This window comes from Chrysemys picta, unplaced genomic scaffold (assembly GCF_011386835.1).
Source record: "Chrysemys picta bellii isolate R12L10 unplaced genomic scaffold, ASM1138683v2 scaf1695, whole genome shotgun sequence".
NCBI classification, from domain to species: domain Eukaryota; kingdom Metazoa; phylum Chordata; order Testudines; family Emydidae; genus Chrysemys; species Chrysemys picta.
Genome location: NW_027054401.1, coordinates 1 through 12,240, shown reverse-complemented (window position 1 = coordinate 12,240; position 12,240 = coordinate 1). Strand labels below are relative to the sequence as shown.

Sequence of the window (12,240 nt, the reverse complement as noted above, 5' to 3'; positions counted from 1 at the left end):
CTGATGCTGCATAGTTACAGTATAAACATGGTACCAAGACACACTATACCGGAACATTCCACAGATAACATGGAACAGGCCGACCCATCCCAATGACAGGGGCAAAAGGGTAAAATGATGGAGAGAGTTGTTTTGATCGAACCAACAGGTACAAGGTGCGAGGCGGCACCTTACTACGTAGAGGGGTTGTACCTTGCTGCGTAGAGGGGTTGCACCTCAATACGTCAGGAGTGATGTGTAACTTGTTTGTATCTGTGGATAAAAATGGATCCTTGGGGTGGTGTCTTTGTCCGGCTGAGGGGGCAGTGGAAAGTCCCGCCACTGAGCTGAGTCCATTGCCGAGCGGCACTTTCTAGCAGTATGCCCGGTAGACTAAGTAGTCTACGGGGAACTGAAATTGTGTCAGGGTCGCAATAAACCTGGCCGAGGTGCCTTCGTACCTTACTAGACTCTGTGGTCATTGGGGGTTCTCGTCAGGTCTGCTGTGTCAGCTATCTGCAGAGCTGGGGCAGCACACAGAGGGAACACACGCACGCAGCCGAGTGATATCAACAGGAGAAAGCAGAAGCACCGGTAGCCTCTCACAACACAGCAGTGATCAGACCGATTCTAGCAATAAATCCTTTATTGGGATCCAAAATAGTGAAGCTGCCTAATTGCATTGGGAGCTCCCTGGAAGGAACATCGCCCCCAGCCAGGAATGAGCAGCTCCCACGTCTAGCCTGAACAAAGCAACTCTGGGATTCTCCATTGTTTACCCCTAAACAAACCGAGTTTCTCCATTGTTCTTTCCCTACAAAACCCCCGACCCACGCTCAGGTGAGTGCTCCGATGCCTGGATCCAAACTCTGCATCAGTTCCATGGGAACGTCATCTTCTCCTGACTGGGTGTGCTGGGGGCTCTGCCTGGCGCAGCTCCCACCATCACTGGGAGCCCCGATCGATTCCAGCTTCACGGCGCGGTGAGAACCCAGCTCTTGCTCTCGCGGTGTAGCTTCTGACCCTGACTGGTGTGATCAGGGATCGTTCTCTACACCTGACTTTTATAATCAAATGCAAGTTAGAGTTAATATTATCACGGCTTTGTTTGGGTGGCTCCCCTCATTACCTGGCAATCAATAACTTTCATGATTAAGCCGGTTGCTTCTCTCTCTCTCTCCCCCTCGTGGGTGTTTTTTGGTTTTCTCCTCGTCCCTAAGCTAAAGATCCCGGCAGCACCCAAAAATCCCGTGGGGTTTGCTCATCAAGGGGGTTACGACCAGAACAATTGTAACGTGACAGTGGGGATGGGAACATGCTGAACCTGGGGCATATAAGGGGTCAGCTTGGGAGTGCGGATTAACCCGGTCCGCTCAGTGCTCTGTTAGTGTGTGTGTCTCTGTCTGTCTGGTTCTGGGGCTGGAGGAGCCCAGCCCGGGGGAACTGAGGTCCGGCAGGACAGCTCCATTGGGGGGGACTTGCAGCAGGGAGCAGTCCAGCTCTGTAGGAGAACACACATAACACAAGCAGCACATTGATAGAATTACAGAAACCCCCTCCCAGAAGAGTAACCCGAATAAATGAGCATACCCAAAGTAACGGGCAAATCTGGTAACACAGGAGAGACCCTACAATAACACGCCAGGGCACACGGCAGCACCAGGGTTTACGAGAGACCCTACAATAACAAACCAGTGCATGCACCAGCAGCAGCAGCAGAGTACATAAGTAGGGCCCTACCAGCTTCACAGCCATGAAACACATGTCCCGGACCGTGCAATAGCCCTGATCTCCCCCGTGCTCCTGGGAGCGCCCGGCTCCTCGCTGCAAATCCCACATTGGCTGGGGTGGGACAGGACTTGTCCTTCCCCTGCATGGCCACTCTCGGGAAAGATCAGACCCACCTCCGGGTGCCTCTGGCTTGGGACCCCCATGGGTACAACACGTGAAATTTCAGATGTAAACAGCTGAAAACGTGAAACTGACCAATTTTAAAACCTTCTGGCTGTGATCAAAATGGAGTGTGAATTTGGAAGGGCCCAATACCTAAGAGACCCAACAGTAACACTCCAGGGCAAGCAGCAGCTCTGGTGTTTATGAGAGACCCTACAATAACACAGCACTGCATGCAGCACCAGCAGGGTTCCAAGACACCCTACAATAACAAACCAGAGCAAGCAGCAGGTGCAGTGTTTATGAGAGACCCTACAATAACACACCAGCGTGTACAGCTTTCCAGTATCAAATCTCAGTAAACAACAAGCATCACTTAGTGCGAAGTCAGAAGCCCCCCCTCAAACGACCCTAGTGGTTGGCTCTAGGGTGACCAGACAGCAAATGTGAAAAATCGGGATGGGAGTGGGGGGGTAATAGGAGTCTATATATGATAAAGAGCAAAAAATCAGGACTGTCCCTATAAAATTGGGACATCTGGTCACCCTAGTTGGCTCTGACCAGCACCCCACAGGTCTCAGCCAGCCCAGCCCTGCTCCCCGAGTCCTCTGGGTCGCTGTTCTCAGCAGACGACGCAGACGGAGCGCCGGGGCCGGTTCATCTCCTGCCTCAGGTTCTGCATCTGCTGCTCCAACCGCGCCGCCTCCCCCCGGAATCCCTCGCGCAGCAGCCGCTCCTGCTCCTGGGGGACAGAGCCGAGGGTTAGCGCCACCGACACAGAGCTGTGGGGATGTGGAGCGGGGGCCAGGGGTCCTGACTCCCACCTCCCCTCCCCGCTCTAACCACCAGACCCCACCCCACTGCCCTCCAAGAGCCAGGAGAGAACCCAGGAGTCCTGGCTCCCAGCCCCAATTAATGCCATGATCCCTTTCCCTGGCACCCGCTGGTATTTCTCCACCATCTCCCGCTGGTCGGCCAGGAGGCGCTGGTAGCCCCCGGGCACCGAGTAGCTCCCCTCAGAGACCCATTCAGCTCCCAGAGCTGGGGAGAGAACCCAGGGGGCTCCCACCCCCCTGCTCCAGGCAGCCCAGCTCCCCAGGGGCCCGGGGCAGGTACCTGCAGTTTCAGGGCCAGCGCTCTCTCCTGCTCGGCCAGCAGCTGCTTCCTATCCTGCTCCATCTTGGCCGTCAGCTGCTGGACGTGCTCCTGGTGGCTGCGCGTCTGGTCCTGCAGCAGCTGCTCCGTCTTGGCCTGCATCTCCTGGCTCAGCTGGGCCTCCCGCTCGGCCGCCTCGGCCCGCGCCCGCTCCGCTGGGGGGGGGGGGGGGGGCACATGGTCAGGGCCAGGGGCTCGGGGTGTAGAGCCCTGGCCCGGGGTCACTGGGTCATCGGCAACCAGGAGTCACCAGATCTATGGAGCCAGAGCCCTGGCCCTGGGGTCTCCACGTCCATGGGACCACTAGATCTATGGAGTGCTGGGGTCACCAGACCTGGGAGGCCACAGAGACTGTACCCTGAGGCACCGGATCTATGGGGCTACAGAGCCCTGGCATTGTGGAGTCCAGGAGTCACAGGATCTATAGGGCCGGGAGGGCCAGGGGTCACGGGGACTATGGGGCCATGAGGGCCAGGAGTCACGGGGTCTATGGGGCCATGGTGTTCAGGGCGGTGAGTCTGGGGCCAAAAGATCACCAGATCCATAGGGCCGTGGGGGTCACAGGACTACGGGCCCCAGCTCTGGAGTCACCTTCGATCTCCCTCTGTCTGTCCGTGAGGCTCTGGTCCGTCTGCAGGACGGCCTGGGCCACCGTCTCCTTGGACTTCAGAAACTCCTGCAGCACCTCGGCCGCCTGGGGGCACCGGGGAGAAAGGGGGTGAGCCGGGGCCCTCAGCCCCTCCCACCTGACCACGTGCAGCTGCTCCCCCCCACAGATTGAGGGGCCCACAGCCCGTCCCACCTGCCCCCCCATACATCGAGGGGCACAGCCCCTCCCCCCCTGCACCTGCCCCCCACACACACACACATCAAGGGGCCCACAGCCCCTCCCACCTGCACTTGCCTCCCCACAGACACCTAGGGGGCCCCAGACAAGCCAGAGCCTCCACGCTGCCCTCTCATCCCATCAGCCAAGGACCACAAACCCTCAGCGACACCATCGGTACCTCCCTCCCCAGGGCGCCTGCGGGCTGTGTGTGCAGCTCAGAGCCACGGCCAGAGACAGAACCCAGGAGTCCTGGTTTCCAGCCCCCTGCTCTCACCACCAGAAATCACTGCCCTCCCAGACCTGAGGAGAGAACCCAGGAGTCCTGGCTCCCAGCCCCAGTTGATGCTATTCAGTCAATTCACCATGATCCCTTTCCATGGCACCCGCTGGTATTTCTCCACCATCTCCCGCTGGTCGGCCAGGAAGCGCTGGTAGCCCCCGGGCACCGAGTAGCTCCCCTCGCGGACCCGCTCCTCCAGCTCCTGCGACAGCTCCATGAGCACGGCCTTGCACCGGTCCGACGACGCCTCCTCATTCCGGTGGCAGAGCTCAGTGCGCTTGGAGTCCAGCTTGTCCTGCGGAGAGAGGGGACATCGGAGCTGGAGGGGAAAGGCCTCGTGCCCCATTCCCTGCCCCAGAGAGCCAGACAGTTCCCTGCCCTGGGGCCAGCACGCCCTGGAGGCCCCATGCCCCATTCCCCACTCCACAGAACCAGCCAGTTCCCTGCCCTGGGGCCAGAGCGGGGCCAGTGGCCACTAGAGGGAAAAGACCTTGGGTCCCATTCCCTGGCACATGGAGCCAGCCAGTCCCCACCCTGGGGCCAGAGCGGGGCCAGCGCCCTCTGGAGCGGAAATGCCCCGTGCCCTGTTCCCCCTGGGTCGCTGCAGGCTGGGGCAGGAGGGGCTGTGCCCCCATTGCATGGTCCCTGGTACCTTAAGCTGCTGCTGGTATTGCTGCTCGTCGTCCTTGAAGGCGCGCGCCATGAACGCCCGCAGCGCCTCCCGCTCGCACTGGGCGTGCACCTCCAGCAGCTCCTGCACGCTCTCCGTGGGCAGCGCCGCCCGCCACTCCAGCTGCTCCTCGTAGACAGCCACGGCCTCCCCCACCGCCGCCGAGTTCTCGATCTGCGCCAGGGCCAGCACCGCGCTCTCCATGCAGGGCACCGCCCCGCTGCGGATGGCGATCACGTAGGTCACCGCCAGGTTCCCCAGCACTGCCGGAGGGGCAGGGTCAGCGCCAGGGGGCCCAGCGCGGCCAGAGGGGATCAGGGTCAGCGCCAGGGGGCCCAGCGCGGCCGGAGGGGGACAGGGTCAGCGCCAGGGGGCCCAGCGTGGCCGGAAGGGCAGGGTCAGCGCCAGGGGGCCCAGCGCGGCCAGAGGGGCAGGGGCAGTGCCAGGGGGCCCAGCGCAGCCGGAGGGTGACAGGGTCAGTGCCAGGGGGCCCAGCGCGGCCGGAGGGGGACAGGGTCAGTGCCAGGGGGCCCAGCCCGGCCGGAGGGGCAGGGGCAGCGCCAGGGGGCCCAGCCCGGCCGGAGGGGCAGGGGCAGCGCCAGGGGGCCCAGCGCGGCCGATGGGGATCAGGGGAAGTGCCAGGAGGCCCAGCGTGGCCGGAGGGGCAGAGGCAGCGCCAGGGGGCCCAGCGCGGCCGGAGGGGATCAGGGGCAGCGCCAGGGGGCCCAGCGTGGCCGGAGGGGCAGAGGCAGCGCCAGGGGGCCCAGCGCGGCTGGAGGGGATCAGGGTCAGCGCCAGGGGGCCCAGCGCAGCCGGAGGGGCAGGGGCAGCGCCAGGGGGCCAAGCGCAGCCGGAGGGGGGCAGGGTCAGCGCCAGGGGGCCCAGCGCGGCCGGAGAGGATCGGGGCAGCGCCAGGGGGCCCAGCGCGGCCGGAGGGGATCAGGGGCAGCGCCAGGGGGCCCAGCGCGGTCGGAGGGGCAGGGGCAGCGCCAGGGGGCCCAACGCGGTCGGAGGGGGGTAGGGTCAGCGCCAGGGGGCCCAGCGCAGCCGGAGGGGCAGGGGCAGCGCCAGGGAGCCAAGCGCAGCCGGAGGGGGGCAGGGTCAGTGCCAGGGGGCCTAGCATGGCCGGAGGGGGACAGGGGCAGCGCCAGGGGGCCCAGCGCGGCCGGAGGGGGACAGGGTCAGTGCCAGGGGGCCCAGCCCGGCCGGAGGGGCAGGGGCAGCGCCAGGGGGCCCAGCGTGGCCGGAGGGGCAGAGGCAGCGCCAGGGGGCCCAGCACGGCCGGAGGGGATCAGTGGCAGCGCCAGGGGGCCCAGTGTGGTCGGAGGGGCAGAGGCAGCGCCAGGGGGCCCAGCGCGGCCGGAGGGGATCAGGGTCAGCGCCAGGGGGCCCAGCGCAGCCGGAGGGGCAGGGGCAGCGCCAGGGGGCCAAGCGCAGCCGGAGGGGGGCAGGGTCAGTGCCAGGGGGCCCAGCGTGGCCGGAGGGGCAGAGGCAGCGCCAGGGGGCCCAGCGCGGCTGGAGGGGATCAGGGGCAGCGCCAGGGGGCCCTGAGCGGCCGGAGGGGGGTAGGGTCAGCGCCAGGGGGCCCAGCGCGGCCGGAGGGGATCAGGGGCAGCGCCAGGTTCCCCAGCATGGCCGGAGGAGCAGGGGCAGCACCAGGGGGTCCAGCGCGGCCGGAGGGGATCAGGGGCAGCGCCAGGGGGCCCAGCGTGGCCGGAGGGGATCAGGGGCAGCGCCAGGAGCCCAGCGTGGCCGGAGGGGATCAGGGGCAGCGCCAGGGGACCCAGCGCGGCCGGAGGGGCAGGGGCAGCGCCAGGGGGCCCAGTGTGGCCGGAGGGGATCAGGGGCAGCGCCAGGGGCCCAGCGCGGCCGGAAGGGATCAGGGGCAGCGCCAGGAGCCCAGCGTGGCCGGTGGGGATCAGGGGCAGCCTCCTTCCACCCAGGCCTTGCCCATACTGGCCCTGGACTCCTCCAAACGGCCAGCAGCTCCCTGCCCTGGCCAGCAGCCCCGGTCCTGACCTGACCCTGCAGCACATACCCCAGCCTGGGATGCGCCCACTTCCCTCCTCCTGCACTGGCATCCCCTGTCCACAGCCCCGCTCAGAACGTGCTCCACTCCCGATCCCCTGCCCCCGATATGCGTCCCAATCCCCATCCCCTGCCCCTGGGACACACCATCCCCGGAGGGCCATGCCCCGATCCTCCCCCAAGAGCCGCGCCCCGATCCCCACTCACAGGTGCCCGTCACCACGTGGCCGCCGGGGAGGGTTTTGGTGCCCGCGTGCTGGTGGATGTGGCTGCAGAAGCGCTGCGCCGGCTCCAGGAAGTCGGGGCTCAGCGCTGCCTCGGGCAGCTCGTCCAGCCGGGCCAGGTCGCAGCGCGGGGCCGGGCGGTCGAACACAAAGCACTTGCGGGAGGGGAAGTACTGGCGCAAGTACTTCTTGGGCAGATCCAGCTTCTCGGGCTGGCCTGGGAGAGACCCCAGGGTCAGACCCATGTGCCTGGTATCCACCCCCCAGAGGAGACCCATGGGGCCATTTACGCTGATATCTTGCCCCCTCCCTGCCCCCCGAGACCCATCCAGCCCAGTCCCCGCCCTGCACCTTGTCTGCGTTTCAGGGCGTTCTCCAGGTACTCGTCCTCGGTGATCTCCCGCCCGTCCAGCTCCAGCTGCAGCGTGAAATCCCGCACGGCCCACACGAAGGCCGGGAAAAAGTGCACGAATTCAGCTGAATCCTCCCCCTTCTGCCGGCCGCCCTCACCTGCCACCTTCACCTTGATGTGCTCCGTCAGCTCCGTCACGTAGCTGGGGGCCAGCTAAGGAACTGGAGACGCAGCGCCCCCCACAGGGGGTCCCTGAGCCCAGCACCCACAGCCCTCACCCCGCTGCCCCAGGAACGGCACTGCTCCTGGCACCCCACCCCCACACCCCTGCTCCCAAGAGGGTGCGACAGGTGCTACCCAGTTATGGGGAGTGGAATCCCAGCTGCCCCCACCTCCCGGACTCCTGGGTCCCTCCCAGCAGGGGCAGGATACTGCAGCTGCTCCAGGGCGCGCTGGTCGATGGTGCCCAGGCTGTTGTAGACCAGGGTGCCGCTGAGCAGCACGGCCAGCGTGAAGATCCACACGTCGTTCTTCGCATCGCCCTGCGGGGAGGATAAAGGGGGGAAATCGCAGGGCGGCAGTGTCGGACCCCCACTGCAGAGGAGCAGGGCAGGGGTGGATATGGGGCAGGGAGCTGGAGCTCCCCCTGCAGGTCACACAGGGAAGCACGGCCCATCAGACCCCACTGCAGAGAAGCAGGGTTGTGGGGGTGTGACGAAGTGGGGGATTTTCTTAGTGTTTTACGTGAACACTGTGTGTGCCTCAGTTTCCCTGTGTGCTGCGTGTGTAACGAGGTGGGGGAAGGGGTTTTTAATTGCAGGGGACCAGGTGTGACCTCGCCTAGCAGCCGGGACCCCGGACACCGGCCTGGAGATTGGGGACCCAGCGACTGGTGACCAGGGGGCCCAGCCCAGCTCGGGAGCAGCCGGTTCTGGCCAGTGGGGGGTCAATGGGCTGAGGAGAGGGGGGCCGGGGACCTGACCAGCCGGGTCCAGCCAGGGGAGAACAAAGGACGGCAGAGAGGGGCCCAGCGGCCTGTTCACCTGGGACTGAAGACAAAGGGCGGAGGAGGGGCGGTGGTGGGGAGGGGATTTAGGGGGCTGGGCTGGAAGGAGGGGGGCGGGGTGGGGCTGGGCAGGGGGACAAGGAGCAGCCGGACCCATGGGGGACTGGACAGACCCAGCTGGCCGGGGGCTGAGACTGGCCAGGCCCGAGGGCCCTGAGAACTGCCTGGGCTGGGTCCAGACGCTCAATACATCTCCTGTGTGACGCTGGCAGAGTCCCTGCAGCTAGAGATCGGGGGGCGTTGCTCCCTCTGGGGGGTGGGGGCCCCGGGGGCCAGAGCGAGGGGACTGCCTGAGAGGATCCACGGCAGAGGGTGCGGTCCCAGGAGGTGGCGAGGTCAGAGGGCCTAACCCGGAGCGTGAGTGAACCCCCGAGAAGGGCTGTCACACTGGGGGGTTCCTCCCAGGGGCTGTACAGAGCCACAGGGGCTGGGAGTCTGTGACGGGGGATATGGGGCAGGGAGCCGGAACTTCCCCTGCAGGTCGGGGGTGGGGGAGCATGGCCCACCAGACCCCACTGCAGAGGGATGGGGTGGGGGGATATGGGGCAGGGGAGACTGACCTATGCTGACCCCTGGGCCACCCACCTCCAGGCCCAGAGCCCCTTCCCACATCCAGAGGGTTCTTGATCCCCCTAGGTGTCCCTGGATCCCCAGAGCCGAAACCCAGCCCTGCCCCTCCCATCACCCCCCACTCACCTTCTCCACGTCGCCCAGCCCCTCGGTGTCCCAGCAGCACCAGGGTGTGGCCGGCCCGGCGGGGGTGGGGCAGGCACCACATCCAGATGCCCTTGGTGTGCGACTGCACCGTGGCGCCCAGCGAGAACCCTGGGGAGAGGGGGCGGAGCTGGGATAGACGCAGAGCGAGGGAACCCAGGAGTCCTGACTCCCAGCCCCCTTCCCCCTGCTCTAACCACTAGACCCCATTCCCCTCCCAGAGCCAGGGAGAAAACCTAGGAGTCCTGGCTCCCAGACCCCCTGCTCTGACCACCCCACTCCCCTCCCAGAGCTGGGGGCAGAGAGAGGCCAGTGGAACGATTGGCCAGTGCTGACCTGTCACCTCTGTCAACCCTTCCCCACTACCCTGGATCACCCCACGGGCCTGTAAGGATACAGCCCTTGTCTGTAGAAAGTCACATCCTCACATTCCATCGGGCTGGTAAGAAGGAGACCCCGTCCTAACGGCCCCACTATCACCGGATACACAAACCGATCTTAAGATGGTTACAGAAAACTTAGTTTGGTACATCCTGTCTGGCAAGAAACCACTTATCAGTAGCTCATTTCTTTATTGTTTTATCTTTATGGTCCCCACTTCCCGACTGTTTGTCTGTATGATCTCTGCCTGGTTCTTCGCTTGTTTCTGTCTGCTGTATAATTAATTTGGCTGGCTGTAAATTAATGAAGGTGGTGGGGGATGATTAGTTAGAGAATTTTGTTACACTATGTTAGGATTGGTTTGTAACATTTTAGTAAAATGATTGGTTAAGGTACAGTAGGCAGGACTCAAGTTTCACTGTATAAACTGGGGTCCATGAAGGAGACGAGCAGAGAAGAAATAGAAGAAGAAGAAGAAGGAAGAGGAAAGACCAGAAAGAAGAACTCACCTCAAAGACACAGCCTAAGATCACTGCTGCTAAGAATTCTCTGCACGACCAGAATCCCTACGAGACTGACCTTGCCTGGCCAACAGGGAAAGTCCGCTTGCCTGATCAGGATTGGTGACCAGAGCATTGTATGCTTCGTATGTGCATTCTGCTTCTTGGTAATTATTAATAAATAGAGGTGAAGAATATTACTGTGTAAGGCTCTTTCTGTGGTAAAAGGTGCTGCAGACCCGCTAAGAGTACGCCCATAGCCCCTGAAATTGGGTAAGGGTGGGTGCCCCCTGGAGGGTGTGAGTTACAGAGAATTTTGTGCGGGTAACAGATTTGGTGGAGAATGCGGGCAGCCTAAGGTCGTGTGGCCCGAACTGATCTAGCCTACACAGTAATAGCAGCAGAATACCGGTGATACTCTGTCAAAAAGTGTTGCTACATGCTCGGCAGATTGTTCACCCTGAAGCAACAGGAGGGAAAGGAAACAAAGCAAAGTGACCGGGGGGGGGGGGGGTTAGCTGAAGAGCCCCCCCTCCCCTTGCTAAATGGGTAGCGGAACAGGGTCCATGCCCTGGGGACAAGATTCCTTCCAGAGGAGGGATGCCCTTGAGTCCGCCTGGAAGGGGTTTGAAGCATTCTGTGAGTGCATGAAGCCAAAACCAAAGGAAAAGGCTAGGAAAGCACCGCTGGGTGGGAATTGCGCAAAGCTGTCACTAATCTCTCCAGCCTGGTAGCGCTCCAGGAAAGGCAGCTGGAGGATTCCAGACTCGATTTGGATGTCATTAAGGATAATTTGCCTCAGTATAAGGCATCTGAGTGGGCCAGTGCCGTTTCAGCATTACACAGTGTAACAGCTCTTCAGGCGGAAACAAGAGAGTGGGAGCAACTGAAACTGGAAGTACAGAACCTGAACGGGGAGGGATCTACACTGCAGATGAAGCTGGGGGTTGCTCAGGCCGCTGTCAGAACAGTGTTACAGGAAAATACGGCTCGGGCCCGGACAGGCAGTGACCACACAGTCTGTAGGCAGCGAACAGAGAAACTGGAAATCGTGTTGGGAGCCTGGAAGGGCCCGGGGGAGGCGTGAGTGTGGGCCTGGGGGATACAGACACCTGGGAGGACACTTGGAATGGGGATAGTTGGATGGCTTCCGAAGAGAAAGATCCTGGATGCTCATACGCCCCCGATGCTTCCCCTGAGGGAAGTGGGGACTTGCAGGGTTTGAAATTAAAAGCACAAATCAATCCTGTGGCTGCAGTTACCACAAGGGCGGTAACAAGAACAGAACTTGACCCAAATGATGTACAACGACGAAGGGAAATAAGGCAAAATATGACCGAGTTTTCTGATTTTAGCCCAGACCAGGTACAGGTGGCTGCTCCGTTAGTGGGCCCCTAGAAAGGGACATGTGTCTGGACAGGATGGGGAAGGTATTGGCATGAACCGGGTGGTGGTCGGCAGATGATGAGGTTCTAGCACTTCTGCCTGGGCAGCAGTACGCAGTGCTGAGGGGCGGTTAGGTGCGAGCGGTGTTCCTGCCACTGGAGGGGGCTGGGCGAAGGAAGCAATGAAGGTAGGGATGTCGGCCCGACAACCGGGGAAATTGTTCCATGTCACAGAACAGGCCCCTGTGACTCCCCGGAATTGTATGTTATTTAAAAGGAGATACTGGCCATGGCTGCCGGGTTGTGCCAGTAGGAACTGGAACTCCACCGGATTTCAATACTTTAGCTTTTCAGCCGGCATTGTTAGATGGTTTGAATTCAAGAACGAGAGTGATTTTAGGACCCATAGATCGAGCGAGGGGATACTCGGAGTTGAAACAGGAGATTTTTTGAGCAGATGTAGTTTTTCGAGACATGCAGGGAGAAGCGGGAAAAGGAAATAGGGACGGGAGAATGGAGCCTGTACAGGTGGTAACTTTTGCTGACAATGGGCCCCCAGATCTCCAAGGGGAGCCGGGGGGAAAAGGGGCCGATGCACAATGGCATGTTAGAGGAAGAGGACGGGGAGATGCACTGGGCAGCAGAGGAACCAGAGGAAGAAATGGATCTGGACGTGGGTATCAGATGCAGAACAGAGGATGTCCGGCTGAAGGTGGGAAAGGTACATTGAGAGGGGAGGCGTGGAGGAAGCTCGTGATGGCAGGGGAACCAGAAGAGAAGTGGG

General features: G+C 62.3%; 1 protein-coding gene across 1 annotated transcript; it reads right to left on the bottom strand.

Annotated features, from left to right (window-relative positions):
- Nucleotides 1-607: 607 nt before the first annotated feature.
- LOC101934868 (guanylate-binding protein 1) lies at nucleotides 608-9,254 on the bottom strand. The gene is given in 10 exon segments (XM_065580144.1): nucleotides 608-2,614; nucleotides 2,989-3,182; nucleotides 3,619-3,721; nucleotides 4,219-4,431; nucleotides 4,789-5,069; nucleotides 7,042-7,275; nucleotides 7,410-7,612; nucleotides 7,843-7,952; nucleotides 9,173-9,202; nucleotides 9,204-9,254. Coding segments are annotated over 10 exon segments (1,539 nt in total). The 3' UTR covers nucleotides 608-2,494.
- Between the last annotated feature and the right edge of the window lie 2,986 nt (nucleotides 9,255-12,240).